The sequence below is a fragment of the Clarias gariepinus genome, chromosome 10 (assembly GCF_024256425.1).
Source record: "Clarias gariepinus isolate MV-2021 ecotype Netherlands chromosome 10, CGAR_prim_01v2, whole genome shotgun sequence".
Lineage (NCBI taxonomy): Eukaryota > Metazoa > Chordata > Actinopteri > Siluriformes > Clariidae > Clarias > Clarias gariepinus.
In genome coordinates this window covers 19,516,221-19,542,284 of record NC_071109.1, presented here as the reverse complement: position 1 = coordinate 19,542,284, position 26,064 = coordinate 19,516,221, and the positions used below count along the sequence as shown (strand labels likewise).

The 26,064-nt window shown below is 37.8% G+C and overlaps 3 protein-coding genes across 4 annotated transcripts; all 3 read right to left on the bottom strand.

Annotated features, from left to right (window-relative positions):
* Positions 1 to 1,425: 1,425 nt before the first annotated feature.
* il2rgb (interleukin 2 receptor, gamma b) lies at positions 1,426 to 7,361 on the bottom strand. Its single transcript, XM_053506242.1, has 8 exons — positions 7,234 to 7,361; positions 4,279 to 4,402; positions 3,978 to 4,153; positions 2,777 to 2,922; positions 2,284 to 2,446; positions 2,078 to 2,183; positions 1,890 to 1,974; positions 1,426 to 1,791 (listed from the first exon to the last, which is right to left on the bottom strand). Exons 1-8 carry the CDS (start codon positions 7,307 to 7,309, stop codon positions 1,654 to 1,656), a joined length of 1,014 nt encoding a protein of 337 aa, XP_053362217.1. The 5' UTR covers positions 7,310 to 7,361; the 3' UTR covers positions 1,426 to 1,653.
* A 122-nt stretch (positions 7,362 to 7,483) lies between these two features.
* On the bottom strand, positions 7,484 to 15,176 carry zgc:92907 (uncharacterized protein LOC436733 homolog). 2 transcript variants are annotated; one of them, XM_053505307.1, is made up of 4 exons: positions 14,896 to 15,176; positions 14,573 to 14,735; positions 8,699 to 8,837; positions 7,484 to 7,872 (listed from the first exon to the last, which is right to left on the bottom strand). In XM_053505307.1, exons 1-4 carry the CDS (start codon positions 14,974 to 14,976, stop codon positions 7,764 to 7,766), a joined length of 492 nt encoding a protein of 163 aa, XP_053361282.1. In that variant the 5' UTR covers positions 14,977 to 15,176; the 3' UTR covers positions 7,484 to 7,763. The 2 variants fall into 2 exon arrangements, with proteins under 2 accessions (XP_053361282.1, XP_053361281.1); XM_053505306.1 differs by having other exon boundaries at positions 7,484 to 7,875; positions 14,896 to 15,155.
* Positions 15,177 to 20,132: 4,956 nt separating this feature from the next.
* rap2c (RAP2C, member of RAS oncogene family) lies at positions 20,133 to 24,827 on the bottom strand. Its single transcript, XM_053505989.1, has 3 exons — positions 23,853 to 24,827; positions 23,337 to 23,644; positions 20,133 to 20,816 (listed from the first exon to the last, which is right to left on the bottom strand). The coding sequence occupies exons 1-2, from the start codon at positions 24,123 to 24,125 to the stop codon at positions 23,366 to 23,368; spliced, it is 552 nt and encodes a 183-aa protein (XP_053361964.1). The 5' UTR covers positions 24,126 to 24,827; the 3' UTR covers positions 20,133 to 20,816; positions 23,337 to 23,365.
* Between the last annotated feature and the right edge of the window lie 1,237 nt (positions 24,828 to 26,064).

Below are 26,064 nucleotides of genomic sequence, written 5' to 3'. Positions count from 1 at the left end.
ATTTTAAGTTCGTAATTAATGTTACTGTAAAGTCAAGTTTGCTAACCTGCTGTAGTAAACCCACTTTATAACAAACTGTAAACCCAGACCGATGAGTATTCAATTATAAAAGGAGTTTGCTACTTTGTTTTAAATGTACCCTGAAGTTTGAGAATGCTAACGTAATCTATGCTCACTATGTAAATGAGCTCTGCCCTGCTGTATCATGCGCAGCTTCAGCAAAATTGTTAAAAAAGTTAATTCTGGCCATGATAAAAAGGCACTTGAACACCCAGTGCACCACAGCTTTCTGAATACGGGGTTTAACTGGCAAGGAGTTCAAGGTTGTTGATCCAGTCCCCAAATTTCCCAGATCTCAATCTGACCGGGCATCCATGGAATGCACTGGACAAACAAGACTGATTCATTGAAGCCCTTATTTGAAACCCAAGTAGCACTGCAGCACTGATGTTCCCCAGGAGTCTTGGTGTCATACCCCAGGGGACCACAGCTGCCTCAGTGAACAATAGGCTTAAAAAATGGCCTTAACTGTTTGCATATTTCTAACATCGTCCTTATTTAAAAAAAATAAAATAAATAACACAGTATTGATTTGCTCATCATCTTTATCACTACTGAATAAAACACCAATGTTAAAATGCTAAGGTATATATTATATTATATATATATTATATATATTATATAGACTATATTAGCCTACTTTAACTAAGAGAAATGATATGATTTGTTTTTATTTAATTAAAGGGAAAAAAAAGAAGAAAATTCTTTATCTGGTTAAATAACTCTTTTGTGGGCGCCCCCCACCCACAGACGTTATGGAAGACCTCCTTCATCCTACACAAGTAAACCGCACTATTTTCACTTTCTGTGTACAGTACATAGCAGTTTCCTGGAGGGCTAGCTTAGTTTAAAGCTAGATACAGTTGGTCGACCCGAAACATGCAATATAGGTGCATAAATACATTATATTAAATGTACACTAAATATAGGTTTATTTAGGGTCACACACTTTAGATGCAAGGGATTGAAAATGTAGTGACTTTTGCTTTGGATCAATAGTACTTGCTGTGCATTTGGCATTTATCCTGATTACTAGAACGTTATGAGAAATTTTAAAATTATTTTTAGCTTAAGGAACAGACCAGACACATGATCTCTACATGAAGGAAAGTAGGGTAATGCCTTTTAGGCTGTCAGCAGGTTAGATTAGGAATAGATTGTCAGCAATTTAGGTCTGATCTAAAACTATAAGGTATGTTGCATAAAATAAGAGCATCACCTTCCTGCGTGGGATGTTATCTATTCTCCTTAAAAGGACAGATTTGATCTGAATAGTAATCCAATTAGCAATAAAGCCCGCACTGTTGTAAAAGGGCCACTTGAGCATCCAAATTAAAATATAATAATTATAATAATAATATCAAGTACTCTTCAGTTATTTATTCAAAGTCAAGTACCCATGACAACATCTGTTTAAAAATCAAGCCTTTCAAAGACTTCCAAGCAAAACCTAGTGCTAACAGGCATAAAGGTTTTTGCTACGGCACGTCTGCATCAAGGCTGAGGTTGTGCATCACCATTGCAAACATGCTGAACAGAAAAGAAACTCATTGACTTGGAGTAATTAAAAACAACAAATGTGTACAGTAGAGTTTAAGAGGCAGGCTGCTTCATAGGAGCATCCGCAGTTTTAGTCTTTAAAGTGGGACTTGGTTCACATACAACACATGGAGACTCTGTGTAATCAGGCTCGAAAGCCTCCTTCAGCTCTCGGGAGATATAAACCCAGCTCTGAAAGAAAAGGGTTGAAAATGGTGTGAGGGATTTAAATTTAGTTATTAAAAAATAATTAAGAATCATTAATAAAGAATCATTACAGAGATAGATACCTCAACATTGCCATTATATTTCTTAAATAAATCCTGTAGGCTCTTGCTTGGGTCAGGTACCACAGGAACGAAAACAACTTTAATCCTTTCGGAAAAACAAGGGCAAGACTTAAAAGAAGAAAAAAACAACAGCAGCCAAAACATTAATACAGTAAATATTAATGTGTAAATCTGTGCATCTGCCTTACCGTTCACTATAGTACAACAGCAAAGAAAGGCTGATGAGGATAATGACTCCCAGAACAGACCCCAACACATGCCAGTACACCTGCGGCTGTGATGTATTCGGTTTATCTGGAAATAAATATGGTTAATGCAAGTTTGTGGGCAGGATATTGACTAGATAAAAGTGACAGTTTTTAGCATTGACATAGTGAACATTTATGTCACACACTGGTAGGCTTGGGGTTATTCCACTGCACTGGATGACTCCAATCATTCAAAATATCCGAAGCACCACAACTCTCTGACATTCTGCTTTGTACTTTGAACGTATACACAACGCCACTGGAGACCATAGACAAGCAGTATGAATTTGGGTCCTTTGGTTTAATGATCTGTTTAGGACAAAAAGACAGAAGTCATATTATTCATGTGAAATAATGTGCCAGTGGCATGAAATAACATGGTAAACACTAAAAAGCAGAAAATACAGTACGACATTTCCACTTCCTGGGCTCACAAGTTCCTGGGACAAATTTTCATTATATGAAAGCCTTTAGTTGTTTTTTTGTATTTATATTCCACTATGCATAACCTTTTGACTCATATATATCCATCATTCTATAAGTGATGGTGCAGGTAAATGAAATTTACTGACAATGATGGAGCCTGTAAGAATAACACTACAGACAGAGCCTGTTCATCTCTACATTAAGGCTGCTTACCTTCCATGGGCCAGAGGCTTTCTGATAGCCTACCACATCCTCCACACATTTTTTGTTCTTGGTATTATTCCTTATCCAAGTCACACAGACTGCTTCGCCTTTATTCTTCGCAGACACGGACAGGTTATAGGGAGGGCTGAGCTTCACTGGAAACACAAACATCACATGATGCATGAGCAATCTCTGCAGTCTTAGATTGGTCATAATGTTTATTGCTTGTAAGCTGTATTTAATGCACAAAACATCATTCATCATGAGTTCTCAAAGTTTTTACATCCACTTCTACTTACGCTTTTACGATTTAAACAACTGGCTTATGTTCAGAAATTACTTGACAAACTTAATGAAGCTATCTACATAGCAGGTGTTTTATTTAAAGTTAAATCATATTATTTTGGATAACCAATGTGGCTATATATATCTGACCGAAAAAAAAAATCTGAAATGTGGCTTGTAATGTGAACGTATCCTTTGAGTGTTCCCTTTTTGTTTTTTTTTTTACGTTTGGCTAAACATAAAATCCTACTGGTTTTGAATGCAGTATTTTAAGCATGTTTGGAGTGGGGGGGGGCAGGGGGGGACGTTTAAGGGGTTAATTATTTTTGATTGACCTCTTTAAGCCATTCAATGTGGCGTTTTTTGTTTTCCAATCATTTTGAGGTCAACTTTCTTTTCTGTAGCACTCAGGAGACTTGGCTGAACGTTTTGATGTTCAGCCAGGGAGATGGAGATGAATGCAAAATTGAGGGATATACGGCCATCTGTAGTGCAACTCCAAAATACATGAATTTTTGGAAAACCATTAGTTCTTTTTCCTTAGAAAAGAATTAAACGTTTAAGTTTTAATTTTAAAAAAAAGTTGTAAAAAAATATATGTACAACATGTATTTTTGTCCAAAGTTTTGGTGCTTAAAAAAGTACCCCTACTAATAATAGCAGCTCCTACTAATAACTCTTGTTACTAATTTGCTTTACTGTAACAAAAGGGGGAAAAAAGCAAACTGTGCTATGCTTGGCGATCATTAGGTCCTCTGTGAAAAGCATGGGCTTGAAGTGTTTTAAAACAGTGGATTCTTTTTTATCTAATCTCAATTTTGTATTAGCAGGTTTGTAATTTAGATAATTATTACCAATTTGAACTTGTTAATCTTTCCTTAATGTACAAGCTTAATGCAAATTTTTAACTCTGACATTCTCTTACCTCTTTGTTTTAGCTCTGCGTAATCTTTACAGGTTGTCAAATTTCCTCCAACAGAGAGATTTGTGTAAAACTTATCAAACCGCTTTATTGGGAGGTTAGGAAACATCCTGCACCCTACATTCTGACCGTCCTCCTGGAGGTACTCTGTACACTCACGGAGTGATTCACCGGAAAACCTGAAGAGAGAGAAATGCATTAATGCACCTTCATCTACGTCAACTATAAACAGAAATACATCTATGAACAAAAATAGATAGAAGGCTTAGTTGCTGAAGGGGAAAAGCGTGCTGCAGGGACTTACATACTGCTGAAGGTGTAGTTTATCTGCTGCATTTGTGGTTTGTTCCAGGTGCATTCAATATACTCCAGGTTGATGATCAAACAGCTGATGTTGAACCTGTCATCTGTAGTGATACACTGCCCATCTGAACATGGAAAAGAAGACGAGATCTTTAAAACACACTGGAGCACGCCCGTGAAATATTCTTATTTATTTATTTGGTTGAGGCAACATTTTCAGAAATCAACCAGAAACACCTGTAAGGTATTTGTAACAACTAAATGTGAAGTACTAATACTTCACTGCACCCTATAGTCATTAATGTCATTACTTACTTATGACATTCCTTTTACACCACACAACCTTTGTGAAACAAGTTAGATCTTAATCCATCACCTACAACCTGCTATATAGAAAATATCTATACCTGCTACTGTAGAAAATACATGGGGCGTTCAAGTCAAACCGAGACTTAAAACACAGTATGGTGGTGAGATTTAGTCGAAGTAACACATTTGAATCCTGCAAATATTTTAAATAAGGCTGTATGTATGTGAATGATGATCCCAGCCAGTGACTCGGAGCCCATAGCATTCTTTATCGAAAACTGCAATTCGAAAATTGGCAGATAAATGGTCGGCAAATTGTGGAAGAGCTGCATCTGTCTGTGGGAACTATACGCACAGTCATTCAGGAACACCACTTGCATATTAAAGAAACTCTGATGGGAGTTACTGCCACATCCCCTGTGCAGTCCGGACCTAGTTTGAAGCCATTTCCACATGTTTTGGCCATTAAAGGAGTTCCTGGGAGGCCAGTGCTTCAGCTGTAAAGCAGGCAATCCAATTATGGTATCCAAGCACTAGTGAAACGCTGGGGTAAGTGCATTAGTGTAGTAGGGGATTATAGAGAGAAATAAAAGTAGTTTTTCTTCACAAAACTGTTAATATTCTGAACAGTCAAAAGTCCTGGTTTGGCTTGAACACTCCTCGTAATTTATTCACCGATTGAATTTTTTCTTTTTTAAACCAATAAAAAAAAATTATGCTGATCACATTACCAAAAAGCTTTCAGTTCTACAGACTTTGCCATGTTGGAAGACTTATAGCTTACAGAGCATCACGCATTTACATAAGAATAGGTCACACAGTAGTATTTCGTTGGACCGCCTTTTGCTTTCATTGCGGCAATGGCATTGTTTCGATAAGCTTACGAATTTATTTCCATCCAGAGTCGTCTTAATTTCCCTCCAAGCTCTTAGGATAAAAGAATCAGACTGCTGCTTAAAGCCTTCTCCAGCACTTCCCAAACATTCTCAATAGGGATAAGATCTAGACTCTGTAGAGGTCAATCCATGTGTGAAAAAGATTTCTCTTGATCCCTGAACCACACTTTCACAATTTGTGCTTGATGAATTCTAGCATTGTCATCTTGGAATGAAAAGTCCATTGATGGAAAAATCTGGGCCCATATGCACAAAGCTTCTTAAGCCTAAAAGTTGCTTCTAGTAATTAAATTCTAAGAAAATTCCTAGAATTTTGACATTTTCTTAGAATTTCCCCTTAAATTTAGGACTAAATCTGAGTAAAGGGAAAAATGATTCATAAAACATCTTAGCCCTAAAAACATCTCCTAAGGTAAAAATTGTTAAGAGTAGAGAGGAAGACTTTTAAGAGGCTAAAGATAGCAGAGGACAAAATGGAGGAAAGAAGAAATATTCTCCAAACACTAAAAGTAAACACTGCTTTTCTGTCAAATTTGATTTTCTTGTTCTTTTACTGTTGGCCACATACCATCCAAAAGTGTAACTTAAATAAACTGTCCTGGAATCATGTAAATTGGTAAAAGCTGTGCCATTTTGCTCCCATCAATCTAAAATGGATTACAAGTAATAAAATCAGTATGGTAAATAAATGTAAGAACTTAAATTTAGTAACTACTGTGTGGAAATTGGTTGCTTAAAAATTAGACACGTTTTCAACATTTGGCTGTTTTAATTATCTTTAAGATATTTAGCCTATAACAAACTTTGCCTGCATTCATGATAACACAATCATGATAACACATGATACAAACATTATGATTTAACTGTATGTTCTATTATCATACATTCTATTTTCACAAAGAGCACATTTCAAGACCTTTACAGAGATTAGAAATTTTTTTTATCAACCAATCACAGTCCTTGAATTGCTGCATCATCCCTAGCAACGGGGTCAACCATACCTTCTCACTAAGAAAAAGGTTTTTGTACTTTCCTTACTTAGAGTTGCTCTGAAAAGTTTCCTACATCACTTTTAGTTTAAGACTCCCAGCGAGGACTTTTTTTTTAGCTAAGATAGGAGCTCTGTGTGAGAAATCTAAGAAGCTTTGTGAATACAGGCCCTGGTCATTTAGTATATTCATGTTATCGGCTGATTTTTTGGGCACATAACATTGCTAACCCTAGACCTGACCACCTGAAGATACCCCAGATCATAAAACTGCCCCCACAGGATTATATGGTAGGAAATCTACATGATGGACTTCATCCACCTCTTTTTTAACCCTGATGCACCCATCACTTTGGAACAGGGTAAAGTCTTATTTATGATTAGCAAGGGGCAACTTTTTATGGCCATGTAGATCACATACAACATGGGAAAGTGTTAAAACAGCATAATCCAATTTGGTTAAAAAGAAAAATGAGAAAGCCTGCATGACAAATCTTAATGTCAAAAGTGAGGCATGGGGAATCCCCTCAAACTTTCCAGACCCATTTTTTTAGTGAAGGTAAAATCTATACCAAAGGAAATTATATTCTATTTAGCTTGTTACATATTTAAAAATATGTGTATTGCAATTGTTCTTTATTCATACATAACTTTTCATTATTTACAATATTTAACACAATTCAGATTCATCCTTATTTTAGTTGATCAACTCTAAATGAATTAAATATTCACAAGTAATTGTGAGGGAGTATTTTAGACTTACTGTGTGAACGTTGAGCTCTAGCTATCCAGCATACCTGTAAAAATAATAATATCACGACCAGTGGTAAACAAGTCATGCTCTCATAGTAATGTTCTCAAAAGAGCGCTGTGCGATAGACACCGCTTGTGAAACACAGGATGTAGGCTAGGACATACATCCTCATTTTAAACTTCCACCCACGCACTTACATGACGTGTCTACGTCATGTTCATGCTGCTCAATGAGAGGAAAGAACGTCACTGGAAAGGACTTCATAGGAAAATATTTTATTAATCATTTAGGAAAGAAAAATACATATACATAATGATATATAGTTGTTATTGGATAAAATTAATATACATAATATTAATAACAAAACCAATACCAATAACCATCTCTGATTAGTTAGATTACACCGTGGTCCTTAATGAAAATCCTGTGTCATTCGACAGTCTGTTATTTCCCAAAAAAGCAGTTTGGTTGCGTTGTTTCTCTCCATACTAATGGCCATAAAAAGTTACTAATGTTCAACACACAACATGTAGGAATGGTCAAACAAATCCAACTGCTTTGTCCAAAAACTTGGCAAAGTTTTCAGGCTGACCACGCTGGAACGGCATCAGTGTAGACAGGTCCATGTCACGCAGAGTCTCTGCAAGACTGCTAGAATTGGGGAGGGGAAAAAAAGGGTTTAAAACCTGATGACTCCTGCCTATGCAAAAAATAGATGCAAAACTGATGCAAGTATGTGAAGTAAGCTTTTGGCACTGACGATCAGATAACTGTACAAATGTTTGGAAGAAAACGGAGCTTACTCCCCAAAAGCTTTTTTTTTCTTTTCTTTTTTTAAAGAAAAGTAGGATTCTGCTGTGTGTGCTGCAAAGATAACTGAATTAGCAAATAATGAAAATGTGCTATGGCATGCTGGGACTCGGCTTCTTATGCTGATCAAATTGTGTTATTCATATCAAAAGGGTAATATTCTGGTTGTCCCTTACAAAAAAAAAAACAACCAACGGTAAATAAAGAAGGCCTAATTTAATGGCATTTTAAGGGCAGAGCTGGAGTGACACATTACATATAAATTCCACAGATGTCACACAGATGTCACAGATGTTAAACAAGATCTTGTAAACCTTTGAGGTTCTGCTCCTTGTTTTTGTCAGTAAATCATGCAATTTCTTTAGATTTTCTGCAGGTTCATGCTATGAATTTTTCTTCATACCACCCCTACATTTATTCTATTGGACTTCAGATGACTAAAATGACTAAGAAGGTCGATATGAAAGATTGAAATCTTTGCACTGGCACATTGGCACATTTTTGGCCAGTTAATAATGCAATAATGCAATGATTACTTCTAGCATGATAATGTGCTGGTTATATGAAAGTCAGCAATACCTAATAAAATGGCCAATAAATGAAGATACAAAGAAGCATGGGTGTGTATATGCGTACAGATGAAATGAAAGCACATGACCCAAACCTGCAGGTGCAGTAGAGGAGGTGGCCATCAGCATGCAGTTGCTTGGCCAGCTCCAGCTGATGGTTGTCCATTAATTTATCGTTAATAATGACAAGAAGGGGCTTTCCAGCTCCTAAAACTTCCAGACAACTCCCAGCACCTAGAAAGACAAATAAAACCAGTTTAAACCATAGAGCATGGACAGAACAAACAGAAACTTAAGGGTGCATTTCAAAATGTTAAGCATAGATGAAAAGCTTAATATGGTGATTAATGTATGAAAACAATGACACAACATCAAATCACCAGTATAATTTTTACAGTTTTTCTCGATTGCTAAAACACCATAACCAATCTTTTGAACTAAAATTTCAAAACCATAATACTATTTTTCAAAAAGCACACCCATTCCCCTGAACTATAAACACTATCCTCCAATAATGTTAACTTAAGTCAGCACAGCTTGAGCTCAATTAGCACACAGTTAACCAAGTAGGAGTCAAAATTTATCACACCAATCAGAAACTTTGATGGCTAGATAACAGGGCCATAGTCAGCTCATTCAGGTTTTAAACAATGGAGCCAAAGAGATGCAAAGGAAGAGGTCGAGGAGGAGGTCTAGAACACCAGGGAGGAGGAGGTTAAGGACGACGGCGCAATTCCGGATAAAAAAGGCATAACGCGTCCCTTTTGAACGAAACTGACAGAGTAAAAAAAAAAACAAGTGGAATATGTTCAGGTATGAGTTTTGATATTTGTATGAAGTATTGTGTTCCATCACTGCATGGTAGTTTATGCTGCCATTTGTGCACTCTTGAACTGTGGTTCAGTATGTATGTGGTTCTATATACTCTACTGTGTTTTGCAGAGATTTTAGAGACCTTTAAGATTGAAGGACGCCCTGTTTCCCATGAAATTCTCTTTGTGGATGAGGCAGGTTTTAACCTGACCAAAAAGAGGAGAAGGAACATAATTGGCATAATTTCCAAATAACTTGCCAGTTTTGGAAATATTGTTTTTAATTTATTGCACCAATGTGTAAGACTATGTTGTTGTGTGTGTGTGTTTGAGGCCTTGTGTGTGATGTCTGAGGGCAAAGGTTGGTTTTTCAGCAAGAGTGAATGGTTTTGAGTGTAGAGCTTCATTTTGACCTGAAACTACGATGTTTGGGAAATTGGGTGAGACGTTATGGATTCGTGTTTACTGTTTTGAGAATACGAGGCATAGTTTCAAGAAATGTGTTTAAGCAATCGAGAAAACCACACTCCCACCCCGATCCTTGCAGTTCACCTGTATGACCAAATGCTCACTTGAGGATGCAGTCAACACAGGCCCCCACTACATCCTTAACCTTGCAGATCATGCCTCATACCATGTGTCTTGGACAGAATTCTTTTTGTGGTTTCAGCTTTCAGAGCATATGTGCCCTTTAAAAGTGCAAATACTCTGCTTTACTAAACTATTTATACATAAACAGTGGTATTTCTGTCTATTAGTTCAGAAATTAGTGTTGCACCGTGTACTGTGGAATGAGAGTTTGGAGAATGGAATTATATTTTTAAATAATCAATACTTTTAGTATGTGCATGTCTATATGACCTAGCTAATAGTAATCTGTCTCTTTAACACCAGTGAGGTTACACATGTTGGATACTACTTTTTAGTAGTAATGGAGTCAGTTATGGAGCGTCTATAAAGTGCATGACATCTGGTTAAGATTTGACAAAGCGTTTTTATTAGATTATTTTGTTCTGTTAACAAAAACTAACTTCATGATTTGCACTATATTATAATAAAATTTCCTAAAAAGTTTTGTAAACGAACATATCTAAATCTTTTGAAATAATATGAAAGTATGACATAACCTACTCCTAGCCTATAATCAATCTAACCATAATGACACACTATAACACATTTATTACACTAACTTTTCTAACCTATTTTAAAAAAAATAATAATAATTTTGTGCCTCTGTCCCAGAGTAAAGGTACAAAAAAAAAGCATAAAAATTTATGACTGTACTGGTATCGGAACAAAAATATTGGTTTTATGACACACAAGTCTGAATATTTAAAAAAAAAAAAAAACTGTTTGGCTTTACAGAGATATTCTGGGATAATTCTGAGAATTTTTTTAATATCCTACGTTACTGTGCGGCGTACCTCTCCCTCCTCTCAGCCCAAGAAACGATAATCGAGTAATGTATACTGCTTACTCGATACCAAGCCTGCTCCTTCCTGTCAATGAGTCGTTCATCACCAAAGCAATGACATGATGGTGCCAGAAATTTGCTAATAACCCCATTCAGGTCAATACCTGTTTTGGAAGCTACCATCAGACGGGTGCATCTAAAGCATTTGCATTTCTTTCCATGCATACTATCCATCTCATCAATGAAGATGTTTTTTTTCCTCTCAGTTTTTAACTCATGTTGTGCGTTAAATTACCCTCAAACATTTTTAGATGCCCTATATCTGGAGTATTATAACTTGTTTAATACTGATGTCCTGAAATGAATTAACAATACATGCTTTTTGCATCCTGCCTCAACAGCCAGCCTAATTGCAGCTCATGCTGTGCAACTTTATAATTCTAATCAAAATTTTTTGTCTGTGTGTTCACATCATGTGTCCACAGACATCTGTTTTAAACTGCTGATGTTTCAGCATTTTGGTTACTATTTCCACACATTAATCTATATTAATTTTAATAGTTTATGATGTAAAATCTAACAGAAAATCTGAACATAATACATGCTTCATAATTATACACCTTTGAAAATGTTTATTTATGCAGTTATTCATTCAGGCAAACATAGGTTTTCACACAAAACAGTTTCTGGATTTTGAACAGAATGGTATACAAAAACTCCTGTCCTGTGTGTGGAGTCCGCAGGCTGAAAAACCTGAAAGGAAGTTTTTAGTAACTTAAATAAGCACTCTTTACATCCATGGTGAGCAGAAAGGCATCTAACAATGATCTAGCGCTAAGAACAAGATTCTAAGGCTCTGTATTACAATAAGAATATATTTTACTTAGACACATACATGTAGTGTGGCTTTAAACCTAATTAGACTTAATTTATGTAATTGTTACACCATAGTCTTTTCATGTTTGCAGGTAACAGACACACTGTATGGCCAAAAGTGTGGGATCTTCTGACTACCACCCCTAACATCAGTGCTAGATCTTACTAATGCTATCATGGCAGACTTCTGAAACAAAAGGTACAAAAGGTGTCTGTCTGAGGGACAACATGGAAAAGGACAGTTTACTGCTCTGGCACTGAAAGAATAGAAATGATTGTAATAGAATTTACATGATTAATGCTTTGTTGCCATTCATTTAACAGCTTTAAAATAAAAAACTAAACCTGGGCTTAGAATGAGATACTTGTTCTAATCAGATCTCTTTCAGACGGCCCATGTTGACCAGGCCATGACCCTGTTGATGTTTTCCCCTTTCCTTTAAACTGAACTGTAATTCTATTAACAGTTGAAAGGGGTAAGTGAAGACTCCTAGCTATTTGTCTCTGAGACAGTCCACCTTCAGCCTAAGCAATGATCCTGGCAGACAGAATTTTTTTTGAAATATTAATTTCAAATAGTTGTCATAAAAACGCACATTATTCAACCGTCCAATTCAGATCTTACCATTTGCACTGGTTCGGAAACTTAGGCGACAACCAGCAGAATAAATTTTTTTTTTTGAAAATGACCATTCAGTATGGCAGACAAGGACATTTTGGGGAAGTGGTGCCTCAAACAGTTAAGGCTTTGGGTTACCGATTTGAAGGTTGGGGGTTAAAGCCCCAGCACCACCAAGCTGACACAGTTGAGCGCTTAACGAGGCCCTTAAAGCAATCTGCTCCAGGGGCAATGTATCCTGTAGTGATGGGTTATTCCTAAATGATTTGTTCATTGAACGAATCTTTAGTGTGTAAGGGAAGAACGAGTAATTTCTGGGAATTATTTGTTTAGTTGCCCATGCGGAATATCTCAGGTTCTGTAAAGGAATTGGTTCATCTGTTTCGAGTCTTCGGATTTCCCAAGTTATTTGTTCATTGCGTGACAGCCCCACACTTAACCAGTGCAGTCTGAGCTGGAAAGACAAGCGATTAGTTCACCTTTTGAGTCTTCGGATTTTTCAGGTCATCTGTTTACCACATGACAGCTCCATAAGCTTAACCTAGGCATTATCAGCCAGAAAGAGAATTGAGTCATTCGAGTCATTATCGTAGACTAAAGACCTAGGTAAATAATTAAATAATCTTTTCTTTTTCTTATGACATTTATCTAGTTTGTTGGGTGATCAACATTTGTGTAATTAGTAGATTTTTGTGACGTAACACCTAAGCTTTTAATTAAATTTTGAACGAGATCGAACGAAATTGATGAAAACTTTACTTGAAAAATTTACTTACTAAAGATTTGTTCATTTTGCTGACCGAGACTTAAAGATCTGAGTTGGTAAAATGATCCGAAATTCCCATCACTAGTATTCTGTCTGACCCTGTGCTCTGATCTCCTCTTCCTAACTGGGATATGCAGCAAAATCTTAAATTGCTAAAATAATGCCAATGGTTGGGACAGGGGACTTTGGACCTAAAGGCAATCGGTTCGACCTGAAGATCTTAACCCTACCAGCCAAATGGGAAGAAAAACACAACACACTAGAACCAGTCTTTACACTTGCTGCTTTGGCAGGTGAAATTTTGGTGCATACATTCTAGAGGAAAAAATATTATTTTACACATTTAAAATTATGATTCTGATGTTTAAATAATTTCCATGGAATTTATTTTATATGTAAAATTGTTTCTTGCTACAAAACCTATTAACCTTTTTCTAGGGTAATAATTTGTAATTAATCATGAATAAACATTTACAGAAATAAACTTAGAAGGTGTGTCAAAATTGATCTGCAATCCAGTTATATTAAACCATCTGTTGGTTTCACTGTCAACACTTTCCATTAAAAACTTTTTTTGGCCGAGTCACTGCTATGCAGGTGTGAACGTGTTCATTTTAAACTGTGGAAGCAGGCAAAAATGGATGCCCCACTTGTGATTTGTATGAAGGAAGATCAGCGTTTTTGTTGTCTGAGGGTGTACCTGGTGCTTTACCAACTCACAGAGAGCACAAGCAGAAGCATTTGGAGCCCCTTTGTACAGATACTCTAAGGAAGTTGAAAATTTCTAAAAAGAAACATTACTGGTGATGAGACATGGATTCATCACTACAAGTCTGAGAGTAAACGGCAGAGTATGGAACGTAAAAAACATTCGTAAACGCTGAACAAGAAAACATTCATATCTCAATTATCAGCTGAAAAATTTATGTTTATAGTTTTCTGGGATTCTCGGCTGTTGCAGACCGTAAATAATTCTTAAAATGTCATATGATTTTTCAAATATTAATTTTATTTTCATGATGATTGTAAATGCCATATTTGACCTGAGTTTATATTTGTTGTTCCAAAAATTGAAGAACTGATGACACTGCAAAACTGTGATGGTTTTGCAGTATTGGAACATTATCAGGAAAAAATAATCAGGACCTCGCATGACAATACACATCTGCAGAAAACACATTCACTTGAGGTGTTAAGGGGTCATCCCTATAGTCCTGATCATGCTCCATCAGACTTGTTTGGTGCAAGCTGCATTTTCAATGAGGGAATATGAAAGCTTGTTGACAGAGGGACAATTTTTTTTTTTTTTGAAAAGAAAGGAGATTGTGTAAAAAAAAAAAATGATGTCCATGTCTTTTCTAAAATTTAATTTAAATATATTCTACGGCCAGAGTGCAGATCATTTTTGACTCCCGCTAGTACTTTACCTTTGTGATGCTGATGCTGTTTATATATATATATATAAATAATTGAGCTTCTTACCAGCATGGCTAATGACTAAATCTGCTCTCTGAATGTTTTCGGCGATGGACTCTTTAAAACGGAAAGCCTCGAGTCTGAGCCCAGGGCAGCTGTGAGCGTCAGGAATATACGAGCCTCGTCCAACCTGAAGCACCACGTCCGTGTATCCTCGGAGTTTTAACGCCTGCGAATAGAAACGAAGCTGTGTGAAGTGAAATTTGCAGCATTTGTTCTGCTAATGTTAGTAACCTGAATATAACGCGTTAAGGCTGACTTTACTACAGTAGCTACTCTTAATATCACTGCTTTTAATTTAATATATGCTCGGCACTGACTAACATTACCTCTGTAACCTCATGTGACGTCAGGCCGACTATCAGGTCGTTAAAAGAAGTTGTTCCAACTGTCACGAAAACTGTTTTCATTGTGACAGAGATGTGATTATGTCCAGAGAAACTGTCAGACTGAGCAAACAAACATGGCGGCGCCGGCTGACTCTCCTCTTCACAATAGTAGTAACTTTATTTATCACAGGGCGAATGACTTTCAACTTCAAATTAATTGACGTGTATATTTAATTTATTTTTTGAATAAAATGATTCTTATGTCATGTATGAATAAAATATAAAAACAGCTGCCAAGCTGTGAACTGGAGGCCGAAACACAGTGCTGTATAGTAACGTTAGTTTCCAGTCAGATACAACAGCGCCATCTGAAGGAGCGGAGACTAAACAACAGCAAGAAGGGAGCATTAGGGATAAAAGCTTAGGCTGTGCCATGTGCCTACTATATTTGAGGGTTTTCTAGCATGAACCGCCTTTTTAAGGTCATGCCACAACATCTCAATAGGATTCAGGTCAGGACTTTGACTAGGCCACTCCAAAGTCTTCATTTTGTTTTTCTTCAGCCATTCAGAGGTGGATTTGCTGGTGTGTTTTGGGTCATTGTCCTGCTGCAGCACCCAAGATCGCTTCAGCTTGAGTTGACGAACAGATGGCCGGACATTCTCCTTCAGGAATTTTTGGTAGACAGTAGAATTCATGGTTCCATCTATCACAGCAAGCCTTCCAGGTCCTGAAGCTGCAAAACAACCCCAGACCATCACACTACCACCACCATATTTTACAGTTGGTATGATGTTCTTTTTCTGAAATGCTGTGTTACTTTCACGCCAGATGTAACGGGACACGCACCTTCCAAAAAGTTCAACTTTTGTCTCGTCGGTCCACAAGGTATTTTTCCAAAAGTCTTGGCAATCATTGAGATGTTTTTTAGCAAAATTGAGACGAGCCTTAATGCTCTTTTTGCTTAAAAGTGGTTTGCGCCTTGGAAATCTGCCATGCAGGCCGTTTTTGCCCAGTCTCTTTCTTATGGTGGAGTCGTGAACACTGACCTTAATTGAGGCAAGTGAGGCCTGCAGTTCTTTAGATGTTGTCCTGGGGTCTTTTGTGGCCTCTCGGATGAATTGTCTCTGCGCTCTTGGGGTAATTTTGGTCGGCCGGCCACTCCTGGGAAGGTTCACCACTGTTCCATGTTTTTGCCATTTGTGGATAATGGCTCTCACTGTGGTTCGCTGGAGTCCCAAAGCTTTAGAAATGGCTTTATAACCTTTACCAGACTAATAGATCTCAATTACTTTTGTTCTCATTTGTTCCTGAACTTCTTTGGATCTTGGCATGATGTCTAGCTTTTGAGGTGCTTTTGGTCTACTTCTCTGTGTCAGGTAGCTCCTATTTAAGTGATTTCTTGATTGAAACAGGTGTTGAACTTAGGTGTGATAAACCACAGTTAAGTTATTTTTTAACAAGAGGAGCAATCACTTTTTCACACAGGGCCATGTAGGTTTGGATTTTGTTTCTCCCTAAATAATAAAAACCATCATTTAAAAAATGCATTTTGTGTTTATTTATGTTATCTTTGACTAATAGTTAACCGTTTTTGATGAGCAGAAACATTTAAGTGTGACAAACATGCAAAACATGAAAAACCATCGCAGTGGTGCGATGGTTTTTCACACCACTGTATGTGTACTACTGAGCATTAACATGTTTTATAGAGAAAAAGATATGATAACTAGTTGCCTATAAGTATTTTAATGGTGCAAAAAGTCACACTTCAGAGGCATGTCATCGGTAACCTTTATTGGTATGTGAATGTACATCCAAGCTTAGCTGCAGGAATCTGTGAGGGCTACATACAAGAAAATTAGTGTACCCAGGGCAAGCTTAGTAATAATTACCCTTGTATGGTTGTCTACAATAAACATTTGTGCTGTCAGAATGAATGATTAATCCAAGTGATTAATCCCCCCCAAAATTGCATATATCATTCCTGTTACCTTCTTCGCGACATTTCGCTCGAATCTTGAGTATCTATCACGGACATCTTCATCTACTTATCACAACCTTATCAACCGAAAATGCTATTTTAATCAAATGTCCTTGCTGGAGTGTGTGACGTGACGTCATGTGCAGGTGCGATGGATCGCATACCAACCAATAGGGTGTCGGAATGGTATGTTTACACTTCTCATCCAACCACAAGCAAATTCGCTCCATCCGATTTATTCGGATGTTTCTTTTTTGTTTGTTTTTGAATGACAAGCTGAAACAAAATAGAAGTAACAAGGTACAGATAAAAAATAATTACTCCAGTAAAGTATAGATACCCAAAATTTCTACTTAAGTAAGCTAACGAAGTATTAGTACTTTGTTACTTGACACCTCTGGATTTCTCATGCATGTTGTTTTAGTCAAGACCTTTATAATTATTCTACCATCATCACTCAGCGAAGTTTGGCCCATAATCTGGTAACTACTAATACCCCTATCTCACCTACGTGGTTTTGCGCCATGACCATAAATACGGTTCATTATGATTCACCGCGAGTTTTGGTGCTGTGATTAGGTTTTCGTCTTTCCGCGCGTCAGTTTTCGCATAGTCAAACTGCATAAAGTAAGAAAAGGGGTATACCAGCAGGAATAACAGAAGGGGGTGGGTAATAGGGGGCAGGGCTTGTAGGACGACTTTCACACACACACTCTCGGATTGGGAATGACTGCTGTCTGACGGATTACATAAATAAAAAAAAAACTAAGTAACTAAGTACTTAAATGACAGATCTAATGCGGTAGATTACTCGTTATGTCAAAAAAGGAATCCAAGTACTGTTACGCATTACACTCAACACTGGTCCTGACCACTGCAGACTGGAAACATTCCATAATGCTGCACTTTTGGAGTTGCACTGACCCAGTTTTCTAGCCATTACAATCTGGCCCTTCTCACAGTAGCTGTAGGATGTTTTGAAAGCAGAAAAATTGGGCAAGCATAAGGATTTATGTGACTTTGACAAGGGCCAGGTTGTGATGTCTACAGCACTGGGCCAGAGCAACTCCAAAACTGCTCCTAGTCTGCAGTGGTCAGAACATACCAAAAGTAATCTAAGAAAGAAAACCAGTGAACTGACAACAGGGTTATGGGTGGCCAAGGCTCACTGTTTATATAGCAGTTTAAACAGTGATCATTGTTGCAAAGCAGCTTTACAGAATAAAAAAAAAAAATAGGGTAATAAGTTTGAAATGAGCAAGAAAATATGTATAAATCAAAATGATCAGATTGTCCCTGATGAGAAAGCTGCGGGTGACAGTGGCAAGAAAACTTCCAGAGATGGCAATAGAAAGAAACCTTAAAAGGAATCTAACTCAACAGGGAACCCATCCTCAACTGGGTTATATCAGATAACAGGAATTGATCTGCTGTCATACTGTGTGTTAGGAGGCTGGAAGTTCAGTATAACAGAAAGGGGTTTAATTCGAAGTCGACTTTTGTTATTGGAGACTCGGGTGCAAAACGGTTTGTAGGCCTGAACTATTGAGCAACTGCAGTCACAAGTCCTCAGAGAAAAGCTGTCTACATCAGCCGAGTCCAAGACCATCTTCATGGTAAAGTGGAAACATCTCAAGCAGACAACACAGGCCTCCATGCGACGAGATCTCCAACCAGAAACGGGACACCAGGATGAGGAAAAAAGGTCCTGAGGGCAGAGGGGGTCTAGATCACTGAGAGCTTAAGAGCACCATGTGTAGTTCAACAGAGAGAGAGAGAGAGCGATAACAAGAGGGAACAGGGAAGTTATGTATGGTCACTGTCACATAATGTATTAGGTGAATGTATATTTAGTGCAAAGTGGAGGCAGTGACTCCGGCTGGACTAACTATTACAGGATAATTTAAAGGAAGAGCCAGAAGGAAACACAAACAGAAATGCATAAATTAATCAAAATCAGTAATTTTTTTAAACCTTCATCTTTGGTGAAACAAATTCAAGTAAAAATAATACAATGGTTTAGGTGAAAAATAGGGTAAAAATGTTTTAAATAAAATTTAGTAAAGGCATCTCTTACTTTTTAAAGTCTAAGAATATTATACATTTTGATTTGGCAATCATATTCCAGTGTTCCTTGCAAAATCCTCAGAATCTATCAAACTGCACAGGTTTTCAGTGCAAAGTCCTCTTTAAGCCATCCCACAGGTTTTCTTTAGGATTTTTAACTGGGCTCTGACTGGGTCAATACAAACACTGATCATCTTCATTCATTCCTTTGTTAATTTGGGCTAGTGCCTGGTCATTTTTATTATGCTGGAAGGTTACATATTTTACATCTTTAGTTATTTAACATAACACATTTTACCACATTATTTGGAATTACATAGTTTTTTTTTTTTCACCCACCCTGAAGCCGAGACCTGAAGAATATTAGATGCAGTGCATGGCATAACCAGTACCCATCAAATATTTCTGCAAATTATTGGAAATCTCCCTAATGACAATAGGAATATCTCCTTGGAAATCCCCCAAATATTTTTTTGTAATGTTGGAGAAACATTCCGGATTACGTAATGTCACTATGGTGCTTTTTCTCCACATGTTAATCATGACCTTCGATGTTCTATAGTAGAGATAATGTTTAAGCAATTGTTTGTTCTCTTCCTTTTTTTTTTTATAACATATTGTACTTGCTCTGTAAGCTATTTGCAGAACATTGATTTAGTGCTCAGATAATGATATTATGAAAATCCTAAATGAAATGGATTTTTATTTGGTTAAACAGGATCACTTCATCGGAGACAGCCTTAGAATGGATACTTTTCAAATTGATTTTAAGATTTTTTTTTATTAACTAACAAGCAATAAGGTTACTAAATGCAATTAAAATTTAACAATATTTCTCATGCCAGATGATTTAGTCCTTGCACTGGTGTTTTTTTTTTGTATAGTCCTGAACCTGCTACTTGGCATTAAAGAAAAACAAACGCGTGAATCTGAGCGGATACCATGATGTTGGTTTATGTGATGATCATAACATGAAACGCATTAAAGCATCCTGCACAACGTTTATAAAAATTCTCAACGTAAACCTTTATATCCACTTTTCAGTTGCCTTTGCCATCTCTGCTATATTATGGTAGACTGAAAATCAAAGTTGTGGAAGTGTGTACATGATTGTGAGAGAGGAAAGAGAAAAAAAAAAGAAAAGAAAAAAATCAGTAAGGCGAGGAAAACGAACTCCACAAACACACAAGTTTGAAAGTGTAATTGTTTAAGGCGTCATTAATGCTCCATTTCAGAAACAATGCATACTGTCACAAAAAGCAAAAAGGCCAATGGAACATAAAAATTCAATATGTATCCATCTTTGTAATTAAACATTTTAATAAATATACTATAAGAGGGGAAAAGCATACATACTGTAGTCTTAAAAAATAAAACAGAAGAAAAGCAAAGTTAGATGGTCCAGGCCTCAAACCTCTGTAATGGCTATCATTTTAAAAGTAGATATCGAACATAAAATGTTAAAAGAAATTCTGGGGATGTACAACTGAGCACCGTCAGCATTTTACAGGTTGCAGAAATCCTGCTCATACATAATGTAGTTCCCCCTCTAAGAAAATAGATATTAATAGCCCTGTCACATTTGGCCCTGTTTCCAAAGTCCTCTGCCCTCCCACTGATGCTCATCATGCAGTTCCCAAAAACACCCAGTATACTGTATATATACTGTATTATATATGTGCTCTACAATACAGACACTGATGAAAGTCAGATTTCAAAGTCCCTGCTTCACGCTGCAGCAAAGCCAAGGCTTGTCAGGTGACCTCGTCAGTCTAGTTCAGACGGCTCAGTGACACTGGTGTGGCTCATGGGGTCAAAACATCACTGAAGCAGACACTGGTTCAAAAGGGCCTCCTGCCAGGTGCAGTGGCTACAGAAAAAAAACAAAACACCAAATTAGTTATTTTAATAGTGTAGAGAGTATAAAAAGTATAACCAAAGATCTTTTGCATATAAAACACCAGACATATGACAATTAAAATGTAGTAAATTGGGTTAAGGTATTAATCACCATTTTTACCTACAAGGAAGCAAACACACAAAGTAGAAGTAACTACTAATACTAATAACAGTGGCTCTCAAAGTGGGTCCAATAATTCAGATATTATAAAACACTTTTAAATGGTCACTGCATTTAAATAAATTTAACAAGAACAAATAGCCTATGAATAATTTCAGTTTAGAGCTAATGTGCGCTCTCTGCAGGTAGCATAAAGGATAAAAAGCTTCATTTATCCAACAAATAGCCAAGATTCCAGTGCACACATTTAAATAATGAGTAATATTTGAATAACTGGATTATATTCATATAAATTTGCACTAAGGAGGTCAGTGAATATATTTCACAGTTGAGTGGATCGCTGGCTGCAAAACTTTTGAGTCCAAACAAACCCCCTTAAATGTTCAGTGTAGGGATGGCAGAATGTTCGAGAATGTTTTAAAATTCCACTGCGCCCAGACTAAACTGAAACATTATTCATTACCTCGTACAATTAAATTATTTTTAAGTCATTACCTAATTTGTGAATATTTATGGGGGGAATAAGTAAAAAATTTAGAAGTTAGTAACAAACAGAAAAGTAGCACACAGATCGAGCATGTGCTTCCTGTTTTTATTGGAACATGAATTGTCACTCAGGACATTAGATTTTCCTCTTTGTTTGCTGGGAATCTCCCTGCTCTGTTGTTTCTGACACTGGCCTACACTGCGCTGCTTCTTCACGCCTCACCAGTCCTTTGCCATCCTCAGACTGGAGTTGTTCATGTCGCATTCTTTGGCCGATCTAATGATAACAGAGCCAAGCATGCCCCCGAGGTGCAGTCAATCTGGAACTTCTCATGAACCAAACTTTAAACACTAAAACGACATTACATGGCTGTAGTTCACTGTGCGTCATAGCATCACAAATTTGTAAAAGGAAGCTTAAGAACTCGTTTAACCTTAAAACTAAAAAGATTCTACACATCTTAACTTTTATACAGAAATTCTAAAAAAAAGTGACAAATGTAGCGTAGGAAAATGTAGAGTGACATTTCCAGAGTGGGAGTGAAAATTTCTTAAAATAAAATGCTACAGTTACAGGACAAACTGATTCGCCAAAGCTTGAATTGCTAAGTATGGTAAATATTAAATAGTAGAGCTGGGGTGGGGGTGTGTGAGAATATTGTGATTCTTTGTCGGGACAGAACATGCTTGACCACACTTTACAGAATAATTTTCTCTTTTGTTTTTATTAACATGTTTGCATTTGAGGTGGTAACACTGCCATTCCCCCAAGTGGTGTACTCTAAACTAGTCACACATACAGCAGAGCATTCTGTGTACTAGGAGCAAATTAGCAGCTAAGGCTGTTTAAAATCGTAAAAATATTTAACACAAATTAACATTGAATCTGGAATTTATAAAAATTGATACTAAAAGAACTGCTAAACTAATCTGATGGTCCCTGATTCCTATCCCTACTCAACAGAAATAATATTTTAAAAGAATAACCCCAAATGTGGGGTTTTTATTATTAGTTTTGTTTTAGTAGTTTTTTCTGACTTGGTTATTTTATCCTGGTCCTGTGTGTGAGAAAGGCTCACGAGCGAGTGAGTGAGATTACTGTAGTCATTGTTTAGCTCTCGGTACTGCACAGCTTTATAAACAATACGAGGAAGATGCTTCCTAAATTTCCCCTTCTTCCCATCCATGACCAAAAAGATTCACTGATCGCCTAGCATGCTTTATCGGTGCTATTCTGTTCTTACACAAGTTTCAAGCATTTGTCTCAGTAGACAGAATTTTACAAGTAAGCACCTCTTCCTCCCACATGCTTACGTTTTACTGGCATTAAAGAAAGCTCAAGTAGACAACTCAAATCACGAACAAAAATATCCACAAAACATTAGTGTATTGATTCAATTTCCTCCTAGTTCCTCAATGCCTTAAATTTTCCTGAAGAAGTGCCATCTAAATCATTCTAGTCTCATGCTTTAGTGAGTCAATGCTCTGATGTAGGCCTTGCACAATATTTGCATTTAGTATAGCAGGAGTTTGATCTTCAAGGCATGTGGTCTTTCTTCCATAAGTCCTGTCTCAATTTGTATAACTGAAACTGATAACTGTCAATTTTTACTGCCACATTTGCCTCATGTGTACGTGGATTTGACCACATTTAGCCCATTCACTGCTTTTAGTGATCAGTTGAATAATTTTTGGTGCCAAACAAAATCAGCAGCCCTTAAAAAAACAAAAAACAAAAAAAAAAAAAAAAAAAAACTGTTTTGGCTTACTTTAAAACAATTTAAAAGTAACTTTAAAACTAAAAGGAGCCTGGTGATCAATTGCGCATGGCTTGGATGGGGTTTTGCACAGTCAGAAAGCACCACATCAACAGGACCCACATACCTGTGGAGTGTGCGGTAAGGCCATGGACCTCACTGCATCACACACGCCGTGCAGCACTGCTCCTGTTTCTCAGGCAAAGTGGCATAGTTCATCTGCCTCACAATCTCAGCAAAGAGCTCATCCACCATGGTCTTGCTCTTGGCTGAGGTCTCGATGAAGGGACAGCCCCACTCCTGCGCCAGGGCTCGGCCATCGGAACCAGCGACCTCCCGCTCGGATTCCAGGTCCACTTTATTTCCCACCAAGATGAGCGGAACTTTCTCAAAGCGCTTCACTCGAACTATCTGGTCACGCATTGGTCTGATGTCCTAGTGAGACACATGACAAAAGGCTAGATGTCAGTCTAACAAACCTTTAGGACATGGTGCATTTATAGTACAGGTGTGTGTGTGTGTGTGTGTGGGGATTATTTATGTAATCACATTCACTTCCTGTTGCTTGATCATAAGCAACACTTTAGTCTTTTTTTTTTTTTAAACAAATAGCCAGACTAAGTGTGATTGAAGCAGAGCTCACCTGAAACGACTGCTGATTTACAAGGCTGTAGACTAGGATGAAGCCTTGGCCGTTCTTTATATAAAGATCTCTCATGGAGGCGAACTGCTCGGTTCCGGCGGTGTCGAGGATCTCCAGCACTGAAGGGGACGAGTCTACCTCGATCTCTTTCCGATAGAAATCCTCGATGGTCGGGTCATATTTTTCTATGAATGTGCCGGTGACAAACTGTACGGTCAGGGCGGACTTGCCCACGCCGCCGCTGCCCAACACCACCACTTTATACTCCTTCATTTGGGACTGGGCGCAAAAACACTAAGCCAATCTCGGCTAGCTAACTAGCTAGCTTTAGCTGCTTCCCCACATAAAGCAAACAGGCTAGTAAATTAACCCGCTTTAAATCCGCTCTTTTTAAAAAGTGTTGCGACTACTTGTTGTTTTCTCTCTCTCTCTCTTTGTGCTCTGATGTGTCTGCCAGGCCGGCTAGCCGTGCTAGCTAGCTAAAACCCAAACGCCCCTGCTCCATCTATGTTCGAGTTTGATTTAAATTTTGCGCAGTGCCGCTGCGTTAGTGCACATGTTTAAAAAGAAAAAGCTAAATATATATATACATACATAAAAAAATCTTTCGCTGACAGCTTGTTTAAAGACCTGTTAGCTAAAGTCGTAGGATATAAACCGCGTTTGTGGTTCCTGCCATTTTGGCGTCCATGTGAATGCACTAGCTATGGAGCCAGCTAGCGTCCTGCACTCATTCGGAGCTAACAGGCTAAACAAGAAGGAGAAAAAGAAAAAAAAGTCTCTGTCGCTGTACATTTACTGAATCTTCCCCAGGGAACCCGTATGCAGCGTCTCTTTTACGTCAACAGCTGGGGAATTGTGCTAAACACAATTATATGGCGTTAACATAAAATTTTTTAACAATCCAGCGCTTGCTTTCTCTCCTCAGCCTAGCCTGGTCTGGCCTCTCCCTCCCGGCCCGCCACCACACTGTCCTCCCCTCTGCTCCTTTAAACGAGCACAGGCGCTCTGTCCGAAACTACACACTACCGCACTACATAGTAAGCAACCTACAGCAGGACCCAGAGCCGCCGAGCTGCGCCACCTACAGCACGCACACTACTTAGTGCTCTGGTATTCTGTTTAAGATTTAGCACCATCCCGAACTCATCGGTGTATTTTGTAAATTCGCTTTATATCAGCGTTCATCGCTAATTTTACGAGAAGCTTTGTTTACAGGTCGTTTTTGTATAAGAGATACTGTAAACTGTATATGCAGTTACTGTAGCTCGTTTGTTGCTGTGCAGTTTCTCAGATTCCTCACCTCAGTCTCTACCCCATATGTTCTGTGAAGGGACCGCCATAAGTAGACTAACTGGGTATTATTAATGCAGTGGATAATTCTCAGTACAGCAGTGACACTGACGATGTATCACGCCTTGTTGGGCAGATAAGGCATATATCAGCACATTAATGTTCTTCCATTCATTGACAGTGTGTACTTTAGACTATGGATCTGATTTTGATTGGTAAATAAATGTGAATCTAACTGTCTGTGCCAGCTGCTAAACCTGTGGCATCCCATCTCTCGCTCTCTCTCTCTCTCTCTCTCTCTCTATATATATATATATATAGCAGGAGTCGAACCCGAATACCTGAGGTGCAAGGGCATAATTCTAACCACTAGGCTCAGAGAGAGAGAGAGGGTTCCATTCCTGCCTTGGCTTCAGTGTGCATAGAGTTAGCATGTTCTCCCATGCTTGATGGGTTTCCTCTGGGTGCTCCGGTTTCTCCTCCAGTCCAAATACATGTTATGTGAACGACAATTGGGTGTCAAGCTGGAAACTCAACCTTCTAAGTAACTGACATAAATACTACAGATACATTTCCAGGTTGGGGAGAATCCATTGCCCGATATGTTGGGGATGGCACATGAATGGACACAAATCCAAATTAGGAATTATGAAACCCAAAAATATCTATTGATTAACTTAGCAATTGGCAAAGATGGTTTGACCAGATCTGCATGTGCTTTGCTGGACTTTTTAGCAGGAAGTGATTAAAATTCCAGCCGCACTTTTTGCTGCACCTAAATGAACACCAGCTAAGATACAGTTAATAAATTCTACCAAGTAATCTGTATATGGTAAGTTTATCTTATAAACTGTCCAATGTGTAGATAAGTGGAGCAAAAAAAGCAGCCACAGAGGCAATAATACCTGTGCATGTGGTG

Coding starts and splice junctions, on each gene's coding strand:
- il2rgb (XM_053506242.1), bottom strand. CDS start 7,309: ATGACTTGTTTACCACTGGTCGTGATATTATTATTTTTACAGGTATGC. Junction 4,403..7,233: donor TAGAGCTCAACGTTCACACA/GTAAGTCTAAAA, acceptor TTCCATGTTCAG/ATGGGCAGTGTATCACTACA. Junction 4,154..4,278: donor AACTACACCTTCAGCAGTAT/GTAAGTCCCTGC, acceptor CTCTCTCTTCAG/GTTTTCCGGTGAATCACTCC.
- zgc:92907 (XM_053505306.1), bottom strand. CDS start 14,976: ATGAAAACAGTTTTCGTGACAGTTGGAACAACTTCTTTTAACGACCTG. Junction 8,838..14,572: donor TTTAGTCATTAGCCATGCTG/GTAAGAAGCTCA, acceptor TTGTCTTTCTAG/GTGCTGGGAGTTGTCTGGAA. Junction 7,876..8,698: donor CTCCTCTACTGCACCTGCAG/GTTTGGGTCATG, acceptor CCCCAATTCTAG/CAGTCTTGCAGAGACTCTGC.
- rap2c (XM_053505989.1), bottom strand. CDS start 24,125: ATGAAGGAGTATAAAGTGGTGGTGTTGGGCAGCGGCGGCGTGGGCAAG. Junction 23,645..23,852: donor TAAATCAGCAGTCGTTTCAG/GTGAGCTCTGCT, acceptor GTGTCTCACTAG/GACATCAGACCAATGCGTGA.